General features: G+C 41.1%; 1 protein-coding gene across 2 annotated transcripts in view; it reads left to right on the forward strand.

Moving 5' to 3' along the window:
* ENPP7 (ectonucleotide pyrophosphatase/phosphodiesterase 7) overlaps nt 1-17627 on the forward strand; it is a 67003-nt gene that overhangs the window by 2326 nt on the left and 47050 nt on the right. For both annotated transcript variants that reach the window (XM_075349703.1, XM_075349704.1), the window contains exon 2: nt 1719-1864. In XM_075349703.1, coding sequence (XP_075205818.1) covers nt 1719-1864 — 146 coding nt within the window. The remainder of the gene's footprint in view (nt 1-1718; nt 1865-17627) is intronic.

A 17627-nucleotide genomic window follows, 5' to 3' on the forward strand; every position in this document is an offset into this window, starting at 1 on the left:
GGGGGTCTGTGACGCATATCCGGCATCGTTAGCGGCGTTGTTGCGTGTGACACCAACGAGCCAGTGTTAACGATGGAAAATACTCACCAAATTGTCCATCGTTGACACGTCGTTCGTTTTCAAAAAATCGTTGATTGTTGAAGTCACAGGTTGTTCGTCGTTCCCGAGGCAGCACACATCGCTACGTGTGACATGGAAAGCATGCAAACGCCCAGGGAACTAGACCCTCTGATCATTTACAAAGGGAACATGTATGTAATAAGACGTTTTTTATACATTCAGATTACACAATACTACAACACAGGAATGGGTAGGAAGGGGTTTCTAGGCCACACATCACCCTGCTTGTAAGTCAGAACGCATATGGAATCTGACAGGTTCCCTTTAATACAGGGTATCTCCATAAGCAGTCTTTGTACTTGTTCTGTCTCGGTTGCTCCTGTCCACACAAGTCCTGCTTGTTTCACCACCACCAAGCTCAACTTCACAGTACAATCCATGAAAGTCACTCTTTCCCTTCTGCGGTTCCATCATATTCTGCTTAACAGAAAAGTATTGCCTGTATGGCAGGACTTTAGCTTCAAACTCTGAGGCTTAGGGGGCTCCCAACAGGGTACTTACTTCAACTCACATATTGTCCCATCCTGGCCCATTACCTTTAAGAGTTGTAAACTGCTTAGGGCCTTGCTGCTGAGGGTCCTATTTAAGGATTTATTTCGCCCAGTCACTCGTTCCTTCAATCAGTACACTGACCCGACTCCAATGGACCACTCTGTGTCATGATCACCCCTCTCTGTCTCTGTCCTTTGGATCATGATATCTTTTGTCCTTTATCTCCCCTCATTCTAGGGATATTCATGTCATGCATCTTGCTACCTAGTTCTGCCTTCATCATATGCTGGGCCTTATCTGATTTTCCCACAGGAAACAGTCACTTTCCCTGCATTCTAGGACTTTCCACTATGGGCTAGTCCCAACTGTTACCTTTTTCTAACCCTATTGTCATGCAAAACACATACAACACTGACACACATCATATTCACATTACATTACTTTAACAATACGGAGGAACAGAGGACATTATACACATTATAAATTACAATACAATAACACGATTGGTGTCTCCAGATGGGTGGGAGGTGCGACAACAAGTACATCTCCTTACATTTTCTTGAGTGGTTATACTTAAAAAAAAGACAATCACAGACTAATGAAACAGTTTGACTTTACTCATCATAAATGCCCATACAGCAGCATACAAAGCTATTCATTTTCATTTAACACAATATGCTTTACACTAATGTAAAGTGAAGAATCTTGTTATAATATACAAAAGGTGGTACCAATTCTTAATTTTGCAGAATTAACCAACTTAAAGGGAACCAGCCTTCTAATTAATGCTTCCTGAACCAGCGGCAGCATAAATCAGAGGCCAGCTGCCCTATTGCAGCCATGTACATATTGCAGCCATATACATATTGCAGCCAGGTACAGCCATGTATAGCCAGTTTGGGCCATTCAAAGCATGTACACACAGAGGGAGGAATTTATCAGTTTAGATAAGTTTAGATAAGGCCTATTGGTTGTCTTTAAGTAGTTAAACGACATTAAATGTAAAAGTTGTAATCACACTTTAAAGAAGAAAAACATATTAAGTTATAATTACAGAACAAATAGAGTAATGGTGACAATATTTTTTTTTTAATTCTTTACTATAGGAAAATACATTGAGAACCATGGCGTTATACACAACATGTTCTTTAATATCTCCAATTGGCACAAGGAAAATTATCTTGCAACACAAGGCATCTCTTCCTGGTGGGATAATGGATCACTTCCTATTTGGATTACAGCCCAGAGACAGGTAGACATGTCTTGATACTACATTCTAATTCTCTATTCTTTGACCATGATAAGGTATTAGGAAGGCACCCAATAACATTTATTTACCACTAATCCCTTAGGAAAAAACAGTGCAAAAAAATCCCATGAAGTTAATTTTTATTATAAACATATAAAACCAATTATACAATAGAGTTTTCCAAACAGAGGATCCACTTATGGGGCACAATTAATCCACATTTATTAAAATTTATTCACATAATTAAACCCATTCAACAACTATAAGTACATTTTTAATCATTTATAACCCATGATCCATTTTAATATCATTTGTCTATTCAGACTAGAATATATAGGGTTAAACTATCAATAAGGAACACATTTCCCTTTTAAAACACTGTTGTTACAATACCTGAGTAAGGTGACTTTAGTGCAATCAGTATTTCAGGCTACCTTCAATGAAGCTGTAGATAACTGTGTCCTCATCCTGTCCCTACGCGCGTTTCCACCTTTCTTCTTCAGGGGTCATTCCTTTAGGGGACGGTCCCTGAAGAAGAAAGGTGGAAACACGCGTAGGGACAGGACGAGGACACAGTTATCCACAGCTTCATTGAAGGTAGCCTGAAATACTGATTGCACTAAAGTCACCTTACTCAGGTATTGTAACAATTTCAACACATGAGTCTATTTTCAGCATTAACAGTGTTTTAAAAGGGAAATGTGTTCCTTTTTGATAGTTTAACCCTATATATTCTAGTCTGAATAGACAAATAATATTAAAATGGATCATGGGTTATAAATGATTAATAATGTACTTATAGTTGCTGAATGGGTTTAATTATGTGAATACATTTTAATTAATGTGGATTAATTGTGCCCCATAAGTGGATCCTCTGTTTGGAAAACTCTATTGCATAATTGGTTTTATATGTTTATAATAAAAATTAATTTCAAGGGATTTATTGGCACTGGTTTTTCCTAAGGGATTGGTGGTAAATAAATGTCTTGATACTAGTAAACTAGATAATATTTGTGGAAACATAAACTACTAAAAAAAATTTTTCTATAGGAATACCTGGATGGAATACCTGGATTTTGAACAACGGGTCAAATTTACTATTTCTGTCTAAGACTCAGGCAGCATAAACTTAGAGGAAATTGGCAGACCGGCAAATAAAATTGTTTGTCGCTTAAGACATGGTACATGCTCACCCAACATACACCGTAAATGAACAATTAATGTTGGGAAGAGTTTTTTTCTTTTCTTCATTTCAGTCTTTATTTTATTTTTCCTTAGATTTCAGAAAGAGGGAGCAACAGAATACTTTCGGTATTTGTTTGGCTAATCATAATCGATAACGATGCTGCAACCAAATTTCTGGGCTACATTTGGTGCGCAGACATAGAAAACCTTCAGATATGTAGAATTGACTCAACTTACTTCTTCCATTTACTCGTATTGTTAAAAATGTGTGTACAGTTGTAGCAATCATAATCCAATGTCACTATTTCGGACTACAGAATTACCATAGTGCACTTATGGTGCCATTATACACTACTCACAAACAGTTAGAGATATTTGGCTTTCTGGTGAACTTTATGGAAAATGTAAACAGTTCACGCTACAGTGATATTTTATCATGAAAGAAGGGCATTTAGGTAGAAGCATGAGATGGTGATTTCCTCGTCTCAAAGAATATATTGAAACAAACTCCAACAAGAATGGTGGGTACACCCCCCAAAAATGTCACTGTCTCAATAATTTTTTCATGTGGCCTTGAACATCAATTACAGCTTGATAACAAAGTCTCATGCTATTCACAAGTCGAGATATTGCCTGCTGAGGCATGGCATCCGACTCTTCTTGAAGAGCATCCCTCAGGTCATTGAGGTCTAGGGTACAGAGTTTCAAGCCTCAGCTGATCTCACAGGTTTTCTATGGGATTCAGGCTGGAGAAAGTGCATGCTACTCTATTTGAGGTACTCAAGTCTCTAGCAGCCATTCCTTAATGATACGACTTCGATGACCTGGAGCATTGTCATCCATGAAGATGAAATTAGGCCTGTGTTGTTCATGCAGAGACACAATGACTGAATTAATTATGTTATTCAAGTAGTAGGGACTTGTCATTGTACCAGTCACAAAGTATAGGGTAGTTCTGTATTGACTAGAGACACCTGCCCACACTGTAACACCACCACCACCAAAGGCTCATCTGGTGACAACAGCAGCTGATGCACATCGCTCTCCTTGACATCTCCAACATCATTTTTGGATATAATTTCTACTCAGCATGAATTGACTTTCATCAGTGAACAGCTCTGAGGAACACTGATCCCTCATCTAGGAAGATGATGACGCTTGTGCCTGGGGGTGTGTCAGGTACCCTTGCAGGTCTTTTAGCACATAGACAATGCTGACGTAAATGGTTTTGATTGGTCTGACGTGACACTTGGGTGTCTCTCGCCTTCCTTGAATGATCCCGGAGTTGTGTGGCATTCATCATCCGGTTCTGAAGGACATTGTTCACAAGTTTAGGATGTCCAAAAGATGTCCACCTCCATGCCTTTCTGTGACTCTTGCAGTCTATCTGTATCTCTGTTGCAGCCTGATGATCACACTCTATGACACTTTAAGCTCAGTAGTAACTTCTGTCTGAAAACATCCTGCTTGAAGCCTCGAAATGGTGACCTGCTGTCAATCAATGGTTAGGTGTCGTCTTGGTCTCATGATGTCAAAATGTGAACAGCATGATGATGAGGATTGTTTAAATACCAATTCTAACTGAATCCTGTAATTTATTGGGTTATTCATAGATCATTAAGCTCCTTGTTAGAGAGCAGCAAGTTGTGCAAAAAGTATTGAAACATTGAACAGTTGGACATGTGCATTCAAAAGTTTAGAGAAGGTCAAATTAAGTTCACTTGTAAAGGTTAGAGCCCATTTTAGGATAATTCTGAAATTTTACCAAAAAGCCAAATATCTCAACTTTTTGTGAGTAGTGTATAAATTCTATTAGTCAAGGGGCACACGGGGATCTACTGCGATCCTCGCATGACACTTGGCTCACACTAGCAGCACAGCAGTAGCCGAGTGTCATGCGAGTGTCACTGCGGCTGAGGTGTACACCGTACACCGGTGTACACCGGTGTACTGCAAGTGCGGTGCGATTTTTTTTTTCTCGCCCCATAGACTTGAATGTGTGCGAGGGAAACAAGACTCACATTACAATCGCAGAATGCTGCGATTGTTTTCTCGGTCCGATTAGGGCTGAGAAAATAATCGATCATGGGTGCTGGCACATAGGCTAATATTGGTCCGAGTGGAATGCAATGTGTTATCGCATTCCACTCACTCTGATTTTCATGCTGTGTGGCTTAGGCCTTAGAATGTATACACTATATATAAAATATATACACTATATATACAGTAAAATCTTCATTTGGCCCTTGAAACGTCTGTAGATGGCGAAAGTAAACACAAAGATGGTGAGAATCAAGCCATACGTATTAATTTAGGTTCTAATGATAGAACAAAAATGCACATTTTTCCCTCCCTTTCTTCCAAGAGCCATAACTTTTTTATTTTGCCATTGACATACGTAGATGTATGATGTAAATAGTTAACCGCAGCCTTCGGCGCTCAAATCTGGCTTCTGGTATTAGATACAAATGCCGTCTATGTAACATGGTCAGCAGCTAACACATGCCATAGTGGGAACTCAGCTCCTGAACTCCCTCTACTCATGCCCACCCCAATATGCATATACATCTACATCGCTTTGTTAACCTCATCCCTCACCTAACTCCCCAATTTATTCCAAGTATTTCTTATATACAAGTGCATCTCAATAAATTAGAATATCATCAAAAACTTAATTCAATACAAAAAGGGAAACATATAATGTGTTTTATACAGCGTCATTACACACAGAGTGCTCTATTTCAAGTGTTTATATCTGTTAATGTTAATGATTATGGATTACAGCCAATGAAAACTCAAAACTCATCTCAGAAAATTAGAATAATTACCACAAAACACCTGCGAAGGCTTTCTAAGTGATTAAAATGGTCCCTTAGTCTGGTTCAGTAGGCTACACAATCATGGGGTAGACTGCTGAATTGACAGATGTCCAGAAGGCAGTCATTAACACACTCCACAAGGAGGGTAGGCCACAAAAGGTCATTGCCAAAGAAGCTATCTGTTCACAGAGTGCTGTATGCAAGCATATTAATGGATAGTTGAGTAGAAGGAAAAAGTGTGGTAAAAAAAGGAGCACATGCAACTGTGATAAAGCAGCCTTGATAGGATTGTTAATAAAAGGCCATTCAAAAATGTGGGGGAGATTCACAAAGAGTGGATTACTGCTGGAGTCAGTGCATCAAGAGCCACCACACACAGACATATTCAGGACATGGGCTACAACTGTCGCATTCCTTGTGTCAAGCCACTCATGACCAATAGACAACACCAGAAGCATCTTACCTCGGCCAAGGAGAAAAAGAACTGGACTGTTGTCAGTGATACAAGGTGTTGTTTTCAGATGAAAGTAAATTTTGCATTTCATTTGGAGATCAAGGTCCCAGAGTCTGGAGGAAGAGTGGAGAGGCCACAATCCAAGCTGCTTGAGGTCTAGTGTGAAGTTTCCACAATCAGTGATGGTTTGGGGAGCCATGTCATCTGCTGGGGTAGGTCCACTGTGTTTTATCAAGACCAAAGTCAGTGCAGCTGTCTACCAGGAAATTTTAGAGCACTTCATGCTTCTCTCTGCCAACAAGGTTTTTGGAGATGGAAATTTCATTTTCCAGCTGGACTTGGCACCTGTCCACACTTCCAAAAGTACCAATAACTGGTGTTTAATAACCACAGCATCACTGTGCTTGACTGGCCAGCAAACTCGCCTGACCTAAACCCCATTGAGAATCTATGGGGTATTGGCAAGAGGAAGATGAGACACACCAGACCCAACAATGCAGACAAGCTGAAGGCTGCTATCAAAGCAACCTGGGCTTCCATAACACCTCAGCAGTGCCAAAGGCTGATTGCCTCCATGCCATACCACACTGATGCAGTAATTCATGCAAAAGGAGCCCCAACTAAGTATTGAGTGGAATTACTGTACAGACTTTTTAGTAGGCCAGCATTTCTGAGTTTAAAATAATTTTTTCAGTTGGTTTTATATAATATTCTAATTTTCTGAGATAATGACTTTTGGGTTTTCATTGGCTGTAAGCCATAATCATCAACATTAACAGAAATAAGCACTTGAAATATATCACTCTGTATGTAATAACTATATATAATATACCGTATTTTACGCTTTATAAGACGCACTTTTGTTCCCCCAAATTTTGGGGGAAAGTAGGGGGTGCGTCTTATAAATCGAATATACGGGGGGGTGTATATATATATATATATATATATATATATATATATATATATATATACTGCAGGGTCCGCTCTGGAGCGGTGCTGGGGGCAGGTGAAAGCTGCGGGCGGCAGCATTAGATCTCCTGCTCCCGCTCAAATAATATGCACAGCCGCTGTCCATCAGCGTGGTGCTGAAACCACATTGCGCTAATGGGCTGGGGCAGCGGGGCATATTATATCTGCCTGTGCTCCCTTTGATCGCACATGATCCCCCCTGTGTTAGATATGGCCCTCATACTGCTGCCCATAGTAAAATAAAAAAAGCTTTACTCACCTCCAGCGCTGATCTCCCGGTCTCCTGCTGCTGCTGTCTGTGATCAGGCATGCAGAGATGATATCACTCTGCCGTGCCGATCACATGACCGGCAGCAAGAACCAGGAAGTGGAGGAAGCCAGAGCTCAACTGCAAGGAGGGAGACACGAGGAGGGACAGCGCTGAGAAGGTAAGGAAAGAGTGTTTTATTTTATTATGGGCAGCAGTATGGGGGCATATCTAACACAGGGGAGATGTGCCATCTATAGTGGCCATGGGCAGCAGTATGGGGGCGATATCAAACACAGGGGAGATGTGCCATCAATAGTGGCCATGGGCAGCAGTATGGGGCCATATCAAACACAGGGGAGGTGTGCCATCTATAGGGGCCATGGGCAGCACAGGGGGACGTGTCCCAGCACAAGGGGGCTATATTCAATATAAAGGGGCCATATCCAGATGAAGGGGGGCTAATTTTAGGATGGGGGGCTTTGAGGGACATATACCCTATATGATTTGTTAGACGGACACTGGCATTATAAGATGGACCCCATTTAACATTAAAAAAAAAAAAATCTCTTTTCCTTCACCAAATTTGGGGGTGCGTCTTATAATCAGGAGCGTCTTATAAAGCGAAAAATACGGTATGCATTTCCTTTTTATATTGAATTACTGAAATAAATTAACTTTTTGATGATATTCTAATTTATTGAGATGCACTTGTAATATGTGGGTTTTATCGTAAAAATCTCAAGCATCAAAGAAGGCCTTCCCCTTTCCATAAATATATACAGTACAGACCAAAAGTTTGGACACACCTCATCTCTAGAACAACTGTTAAGAGGAAACTTTGTGCAACAGGCCTTCATGGTAAAATAGCTGCTAGGAAACCACTACTAAGGACAGGCAACAAGCAGAAGTAATTTGTTTGGACTAAAGAACACAAGAAATGGACATTAGACCAGTGAAAATCTGTGCTTTGGTCTGATGAGTCCAATTTTGAGATCTTTAGATCCAACCACCGTGTCTTTGTAGAAAAGGTGAACGGATAGACTCTACATGGCTGGTTCCCACCGTGAAGCATGGAGGAGGAGGTGTGATGGTGTTGGGGTGTTTTGCTGGTGACACTGTTGGGGATTAATTCAAAATTGAAGGAAGGTATACAGAACCAGCATGCCTACCACAGCATCTTGTAGCGGCATGCTATTCCATCCGGTTTGCGTTTAGTTGCACCATCATTTATTTTTCAACAGGACAATGACCCCAAACACACCTCCAGGCTGTGTAAGGGCTATTTGACTAAGAAGGTGAGTGATGGGGTGCTACGTCAGATGACCTGGTCTTCCCAGTCACCAGACCTGAACCCAATCAAGATGGTTTGGGGTGAGCTGGACCGCAGAGTGAAGGCAAAAGGGCCAACAAGTACTAAGCATCTCTGGGAACTCCTTCAAGACTGTTGGAAAACCATTTCCGGTGACTACCTCTTGAAGCTCATCAAGAGAATGCCAAGAGTGTGCAAAGTTTTGAATAACCTAGAATATAAGACATATTTTCAGTTGTTTGACACTTTTTTAAGTATTTAATGCCACATGTTTTAATTCATAGTTTTGATGCCTTCAATGTGAATCTACAATTTTCAGAGTCCTGAAAATAAAGAAAACTATTTGAATGAGAAGGTGTGTCCAAACTTTTGGTCTGTACTGTACATCTTTACTGGGTTTAAGTGTCAATGTATTCCTGAAACTGTCATCATTTTTGGTCTAGTGCATCTCCATTCCTGAAATATGGTCCTCTTTTCCTTGTATGTAATTCTAGTCTTTTTAGTGAAGCCCTCCTCAACTCCTCATTATGGGAGTCTTCTTGAGAACTATGCCCACTTGGCTAAATAGAATAGATTTGTAAAATAATATCTCAGGAACAAAGTGGCACAGGAACAAAAAAAAAAACAATACTAGATTTAGATAACTACGTCCATTTTTGCATTAATTTACCAGATGTTTTGCTGATTTACTATCTCTGAACCTCACTGCTTGAAAATCCTGCTGTTTGAGCACTAACCACTGTCCTCAGCAATTAGTTGGTATGTAAAGAACATGACCACTAAAGTCAGTGATTGGGTGCAGCGGTGAAAGATGAATCACTACAGGTTTGGTGGAGATCACCGGCACAACAGCACAGGCAGGGGCTTGAATAGGTGAGTAATGTTTTTTTTTCTTTAACCCCTTCACGACCGGCCGATTTTTCGCTTTCCGTTTTTTTTTTTCGCCATTCTTTTTCTAAGAGACGTAACTTTTTTATTTTTCAGTCAATATGGTCATGTGAGGGCTCATTTTTTGCGGAACGAGCTGTACTTTTCAATGAAACCATAGGTTTTTACCATATAGTGTACTGGAAAATGGCAAAAAAAATTCCAAATGCAGAAAAACTGCAAAAAAAGTGCGATAGGACTATTGTTTTTGAGATATTTTATTCACTGTGTTCACTGTATGGTAAAACTGATGTGTGGGTGTGATGCCTCAGGTCAGTGCGAGTTCGTAGACACCAAACATGTATAGGTTTACTTTTATATAAGGGGTTAAAAAAAATTCGGAAGTTTGTCTGAAAAAAGTGGCGCACGTTTTACGCCATATTCCATGACCCATAGCGTTCTCATTTTTCGGAATCTGAGGCTCAGATGGCTTATTTTTTGCGACTCGAGCTGACGTTTTTAACGGTACAATTTTTGCGCAGATGCTACGTTTTGATCGCCTGTTATTGCATTTTGAGCAAAAGTTGTGGCGACAAAAAAACGTCATTTTGGCGTTTGGAATTTTTTTGCCGCTACGCCGTTTACTGATCAGATTAATTGATTTTATATTTTGATAGATCGGGCGTTTCTGAACGCAGCGATACCAAATGTGTGTACATGTTTTATTTTTTTAACCCTTTGATTTTCAATGGGGCGAAAGAGGGGTGATTTGAACTTATGTTTTTTTGTTTTTTTTTAATTTTTTAAAACTTTTTTTTTTACTTTTTTTTTTATTTTACTAGTCCACCTACGTGCACTTTCTGCTTCCCTGGCCTCCATGGAAAGCGAAAGTGAAAGTAGTTCATGTCTAGCACAGGAGTCATCACATGACCCTGTGCTACCATAACAACCATCGGAAGTCACGTGATCATGTCTCGTGACGCCCGGTATCGGGCGGTAAGTAAAACTTTACCGCGATCGCGCTTATAATGGTGCTGTCACATATTGACAGCGTCATTACAGGGGTTAAACGGCATGAGCAGATAACGATTCTGCTCGTGCCTAGCAGGCACACATCTCAGCTGTGAAAATCAGCTGAGATGTGCGCCGATCGCAGCATGCTGCTGCCAGGAGACCGCGGGCAGTAACGTTATGACCGCTAGGACGTAATTTTATGCTCCCGCGGTCGTTAAGGGGTTGACTATTTCGCTGGTCTTTATTATGCTTGACCCCTTCAAAGATGGGTTTCCCTAACTAGGGTTAAGTTTGGGGGAGCATATAAAAAATCATCTGATTTTCATCCAGAAAAATAAAATGACTTTCATCCTTTTTTATTATCTGTGCATTGTTTTTTCACATCCATGTGACATCCCTATCAGATACGTATGGCATACGAATTGTCACAATTTTCACGAGTCCACAATTCTAGAAGGAGCATTGCTGTTCTATTCTGACGGAGATAAAAGTCCCCATTCTATAGAATGGTGCATGTCCCAGTAGTCTGATCCCAACAAGTTATCACTACCCGTGGAAAAGTGATAATTATTTTCACTGGATAACCAGTTGAAGGGTTCAGTCACATCTCTGTATACAATCTGAGAGTGCAATGCAATAAAAAGGTGAAAAGAGAAAAACAAAAAAATCCGGCGATGACAAGAAGCTGTCACAGTGTAGATCAGTAAGATTTTTTTTTAATTTAAAAACAAACATGCTTCAAGAGTGACCCGCTCTCTTCATCAGGTTCACATAAAATGGTGAGACAAACTACATATATACAGTATATAGCCACTTACACAGGGTTATCTGGCCAAATGGGCTCATTATTAACTCTACTGAGTATCTATGTGATTGTCAGTAAAGATCTTTTGAAAGGAACTTTAAAGGCATAGTACTCAATGTGCATGTAAACTTTGACTTTGCAGAAAGTAATAAAAATGCCTTAAAACATTCTCTGTCTCTCATGGACGACATTTGGATGTCACACAGATCTCATTAAATGGCACACCGATGTCACACGGATGGTACAGAGATGGAAAAATGCACTCGCATGACATATGGAATGACACACACATGTCACTCGCATTTCACTCCAAAACGGTTTCTGCAGCAAGAACAGAGCCAATGTCAACCTTCCTCTAAGGGCCGCAGCTACTCAGGAAAAAAGAAAAAGCTCCTGTGTGCAGTTAGACAGAAGCCCACTAGAGGTCGCTAGTACAAGCACAGGAATAGTCGATCAAGCCTAGGTCTATACTGGGATGTCGCGTCACAACAGAGGAGAAAACAAGCTGTAGTCATGTGGAAGCAGGGGTTGGAAGCCAAGTTGTCATGTCAGAAGCCGGAGGGAAGCAGAGTCAAAGTCAGAGAGAAAAACCGAGGTCAGAGGCCAGGAGGGAGTGTAGATGGGAACACAGAACGGGACCAGGGTTAGGAAGACAGGAAGGTCAGACAAGACGGGAGGAATGGAGGTCAGGGAGAGGGGTGCTGGGTAACGGGACTTAATTAGAGTAAACTCACAGGAACCAGTGTGCACGCTGCAGAGCAGAAACTATCACTGGCCACAAAATAATAATGCAGCGTGACCCCTGGAACGAGGCACAAACAAACAGGCCCCTCCCACCTGACCTAACCCTGGAAACAAAGTCCATACACAGGCTCTGAAATGTCAAAGTCATGCTGTAATCATGACAGCCATCTTTCATATGCAGATGTGAGTGAACCCGAAGACTGGAGTTTCATTAGCGTATGGCATCCGATGCGATATGCTAATGACCCTTGGCTCCTGCTCTCTTGTGATCGGATCACAGCTGCGGAGACGGGGTAGAGAGTGATCTCTACATGTTCTCCCCTGCCGGTCTCTGCATTTATTGTATATTGTTCTCGAATGTCAACCGATTGCAGTCCTATATTTCATTCGTACCCATAGACTTGTATGGGTGCAAGAGAGCCGAGACTCGCTAACAATTAGAGCATGCCACGATTTTTTCCTCAGTTCCATTAGGAGTGAGCAAAAACTAGCAGATATGAGTTGCTTGATTGATTAACATTAAGCCGAGTGCAATGCAAAATCTACTTGCATTGCACTCGTCCGAGTCACATACCAGCGTGACGCAGGCCTTAGACTGAGCTTTATTATAACTGCGTTTTTATATTTATATAAAGCCTTCAATTTTCTGGTGTTTTCTCAAAATTTTTAAGAGGTGGTCTTCAAAACAGAATGTGATACATCCACAAAAAATGTAGTTTTGCTTGTGAAGCCGCAGCACGAACGGATATATCAGATTTGTTAAAATGGGTGAAAGTTGGCTATCCCTATAAAACTTAAATACTTTATTAAACTCTTAAAACCACACTGTGATAATTAAAAGTGCACAGGATAGATTGCTAGCCCTCAATAGCTGCACCTATCTGTGCACTGCCTAACAGCGGGGGTTGGCACCATAAAAATGCGATATGTCGCCCCCACTCCGCGACGACTCTCCCTGCTGCCCCTGAAGTCCCTGCCGGAAAAAAGGTGCAGTGCCTAAGATACGTGCAACAGACGAATTGGTGTGGCAGGTGGACAGTAGGGAGGGGAAAGAAAAAATTATCTCATTGATGTGAACAGAATGGTAATTTCAAGCCTCAACGCGTTTCTCCCAGAAGTGGATTCCTCAGAAGGCCAAAAGTAAACTACAATGGTGGTTCAGAAAAACCCTCTGTAGCCAAATGGCTGATTCAAAGAGGGGATCCTACAGAAATAACAAGATACATACAGTTAGGTCCAGAAATATTTGGACAGTGACACAAGTTTTGTTATTTTAGCTGTTTACAAAAACATGTTCAGAAATACAATTATATATATAATATGGGCTGAAAGTGCACACTCCCAGCTACAATATGAGAGTTTTCACATCCAAATCGGAGAAAGGGTTTAGGAATCATAGCTCTGTAATGCATAGCCTCCTCTTTTTCAAGGGACCAAAAGTAATTGGACAAGGTACTCTAAGGGCTGCAATTAACTCTGAAGGCGTCTCCCCTGTTAACCTGTAATCAATGAAGTAGTTAAAAGGTCTGGGGTTGATTACAGGTGTGTGGTTTTGCATTTGGAAGCTGTTACTGTGACCAGACAACATGCGGTCTAAGGAACTCTCAATTGAGGTGAAGCAGAACATCCTGAGGCTGAAAAAAAAGAAAAAATCCATCAGAGAGATAGCAGACATGCTTGGAGTAGCAAAATCAACAGTCGGGTACATTCTGAGAAAAAAGGAATTGACTGGTGAGCTTGGGAACTCAAAAAGGCCTGGGCGTCCACGGATGACAACAGTGGTGGATGATCACCGCATACTTTCTTTGGTGAAGAAGAACCCGTTCACAACATCAACTGAAGTCCAGAACACTCTCAGTGAAGTAGGTGTATCTGTCTCTAAGTCAACAGTAAAGAGAAGACTCCATGAAAGTAAATACAAAGGGTTCACATCTAGATGCAAACCATTCATCAATTCTAAAAATAGACAGGCCAGAGTTAAATTTGCTGAAAAACACCTCAAGAAGCCAGCTCAGTTCTGGAAAAGTATTCTATGGACAGATGAGACAAAGATCAACCTGTACCAGAATGATGGGAAGAAAAAAGTTTGGAGAAGAAAGGGAACGGCACATGATCCAAGGCACACCACATCCTCTGTAAAACATGGTGGAGGCAACGTGATGGCATGGGCATGCATGGCTTTCAATGGCACTGGGTCACTTGTGTTTATTGATGACATAACAGCAGACAAGAGTAGCCGGATGAATTCTGAAGTGTACCGGGATATACTTTCAGCCCAGATTCAGCCAAATGCCGCAAAGTTGATCGGACGGCGCTTCATAGTACAGATGGACAATGACCCCAAGCATCCAGCCAAAGCTACCCGGAGTTCATGAGTGCAAAAAGTGGAACATTCTGCAATGGCCAAGTCAATCACCAGATCTTAACCCAATTGAGCATGCATTTCACTTGCTCAAATCCAGACTTAAGACGGAAAGACCCACAAACAAGCAAGACCTGAAGGCTGCGGCTGTAAAGGCCTGGCAAAGCATTAAGAAGGAGGAAACCCAGCGTTTGGTGATGTCCATGGGTTCCAGACTTAAGGCAGTGATTGCCTCCAAAGGATTCGCAACAAAATATTGAAAATAAAAATATTTTGTTTGGGTTTGGTTTATTTGTCCAATTACTTTTGACCTCCTAAAATGTGGAGTGTTTGTAAAGAAATGTGTACAATTCCTACAATTTCTATCAGATATTTTTGTTCAAACCTTCAAATTAAACGTTACAATCTGCACTTGAATTCTGTTGTAGAGGTTTCATTTCAAATCCAATGTGGTGGCATGCAGAGCCCAACTCGCGAAAATTGTGTCACTGTCCAAATATTTCTGGACCTAACTGTATAATACAACGGCTGAAAGAGAATGGCTGGATAGATTAATAATCTGACTCTGATTCAATTTCCCATGCGATTGCGCAATAGATATGGTAAGTTCTTGTCCTTCTCTAAAAAAGAGGAGGAAGCCAAGCCAGAGGAGGAAGATGGACTGATGAAAAATTTGACGGATTGGCACCCCCTCCTGGAGACACGGAGCTGGTACGGTTGCCAAATGCCGCCCTTCCACCACTCTGAGAGCCCCGATTATGCCCACGCCATCTCCTGTTCGATCTACCCCCTTCTCTGGTTTCTACCGCCACTCAGAAAAGAAGACCTCTCAGTATCAGAATTTTCCAGATCTGAAAGTGATTGATCGGTTTGTCTACTATTCTCAAACTGATATGCTTGTTTATTCTAAAACTCTTTCAGATCACGCTGAAATTGCAAATGTTTCCTCTCCTTGAGATTGCTCTGGTACTTCTCCACTGATGTTTGTAGAATATTTTCCTGATGATTAAAGTCAGAATCAGATTTACGTTTGAGTACAATCTCAATTTGTTTATTAAGATTCTGAATGGCGGTATCAAACAGTTTTTTTCTGGGGGAAGGACTAAGGTTAATACGTAGGCCCCTGGGGATAACTTTATTTTTTATATAGTTTTCTAATGTTTTAATTTCCCACCAGGACCTACTATGTTCCTTGTAAGTGGAGTAGAGATCATTAAACAGAGTTCTGAGGGACAGTGAACTTGTCTGACCACCTGGTATCACCTGAGTGCAAAAGGCATTATATAGTAGTATTCCACACCACATGGGCTTGCAAGCGTTTGAGTTTTATCTTGCTTCTAGGAACCTACATTGTCATGGGCACAATACCTTTGTAATTCAGTTGTTGTAATTTCTCCTCACACATAATATCTTTCTATTCAATCAATCAAAAATTTTTCCACCACCTCAGGGCACAGCGATGGAAAGCCCCTGTGCCCCCGCTTATGCTAATTTGTTTCTGGGCTGGTGGGAGGAGACTGTTGTTTTCTCAGAGATAGACCATGGGTGGCAATCTCATATTGCATCATGGTCTCGCTATATAGATGACATCTTGATATTATGGACTGGAAGCAGGATAGAATTCACGAAGTTCTTGAGTTTTCTGAATGTTATTACCTTTGGCCTTACCTTTACTTCAGAGATTCATGCACAAGAACTTGCCTTTCTTTATGTCACAATTCAGAAAATGGGAGATGGTACTATCGGTACTAAAACCTACTGTAGGCCTACAGCCACTAATAACCTATTACATTGGCAAAGCCATCACCCTCTACCCCTCAAACGAGGAATTTATGAGACTCCATAGAAATTGTTCCTCCGTATCAGATTTTGAACTACAAGCGAAGGAAATGGCAATCAATATTCAGATAGGGGTTATCCTCAGATGTTATCAATAGGGCTTACAATCATACTTTGTGTTGTGATAGAACTGTGTTACTTAACCCAAGGGATAACAGAAAGGATAGAAATCCCATACGGCTGATTGGCACCTTCGACTGTCAGAGTCAGAAAATGTATCAAACAATTCGGAAATATTGGGATATATTTTTGGCTGATCCCGATTTACTTTTGGCGTGGGCCTTCACCTAAAGATAAACTAGTGTATAGTTTATATCAGAGGCCCGAGGGAGGGGGGACTTGGCTTGATCGTAGGGCCTGTGGTTTGTTTTAGATGTGGCAATTGCAGTTATATTACTGTGATGAGGCCAATAAAATCTGTCATGAGTGCTGCTAACAAGAAGGTCTTCCTTCTGAGAGACTTTTGTAATTGCCGTACCACAGGAAACATTTATGTCGCAAAATGTGGTTGCCCTCTTGCTTTTTTTGGGAAGACCAAGTGAGAATTTCGGAGGCAGGTGGGCAAGCACCTTGGCGACATTCGTAATAAACGTGACACCCCTTTGGCTAGACACATGAACCTGCTCCATCCAGATAATCCTCAACAGTTGTCCTTTTCCGTTATTGAGGTTGTCAAAACCAAAATAAGGGGTGGGGACCATGACAAACAACTCTTTAGGAGAGAATGTGAATGGATTTTTCGGATTGAGTCGGTGAGTCCCAGAGGCCTTAATGAACTGATATCATTTGCGTGCTTTCTATGAGGTATTTATGGTGTTTTTCCTGATTTTCAATGTTTTTATCTATTCAGTTCTTCCCGATGAGTTTATATCGTCCAATGTATTTTTGGACTATAAATAGATACATCTCTAATTGAGTCAAGTCAATTTTTGCACTATGCCTGATTGGGATGAATCCAGATGTTAAACCTGATAACCTCTGTTGCAAAGCTGCTATGCACCCTGGTTGTGGTTTCCCCGCCCATTCAGTGCTTCTAGGTTGCACTGGTAGTATGTCTATCATGTTGGAGACCGCCCTTGTATGATGCCCTCAATCCTCGTCATGTGATGCCTTTCTTTTTTCCTTTGATTGGCTATCATGCCCCTGACT

This window comes from Anomaloglossus baeobatrachus, chromosome 5 (genome assembly GCF_048569485.1).
Source record: "Anomaloglossus baeobatrachus isolate aAnoBae1 chromosome 5, aAnoBae1.hap1, whole genome shotgun sequence".
Classification (NCBI taxonomy): domain Eukaryota; kingdom Metazoa; phylum Chordata; class Amphibia; order Anura; family Aromobatidae; genus Anomaloglossus; species Anomaloglossus baeobatrachus.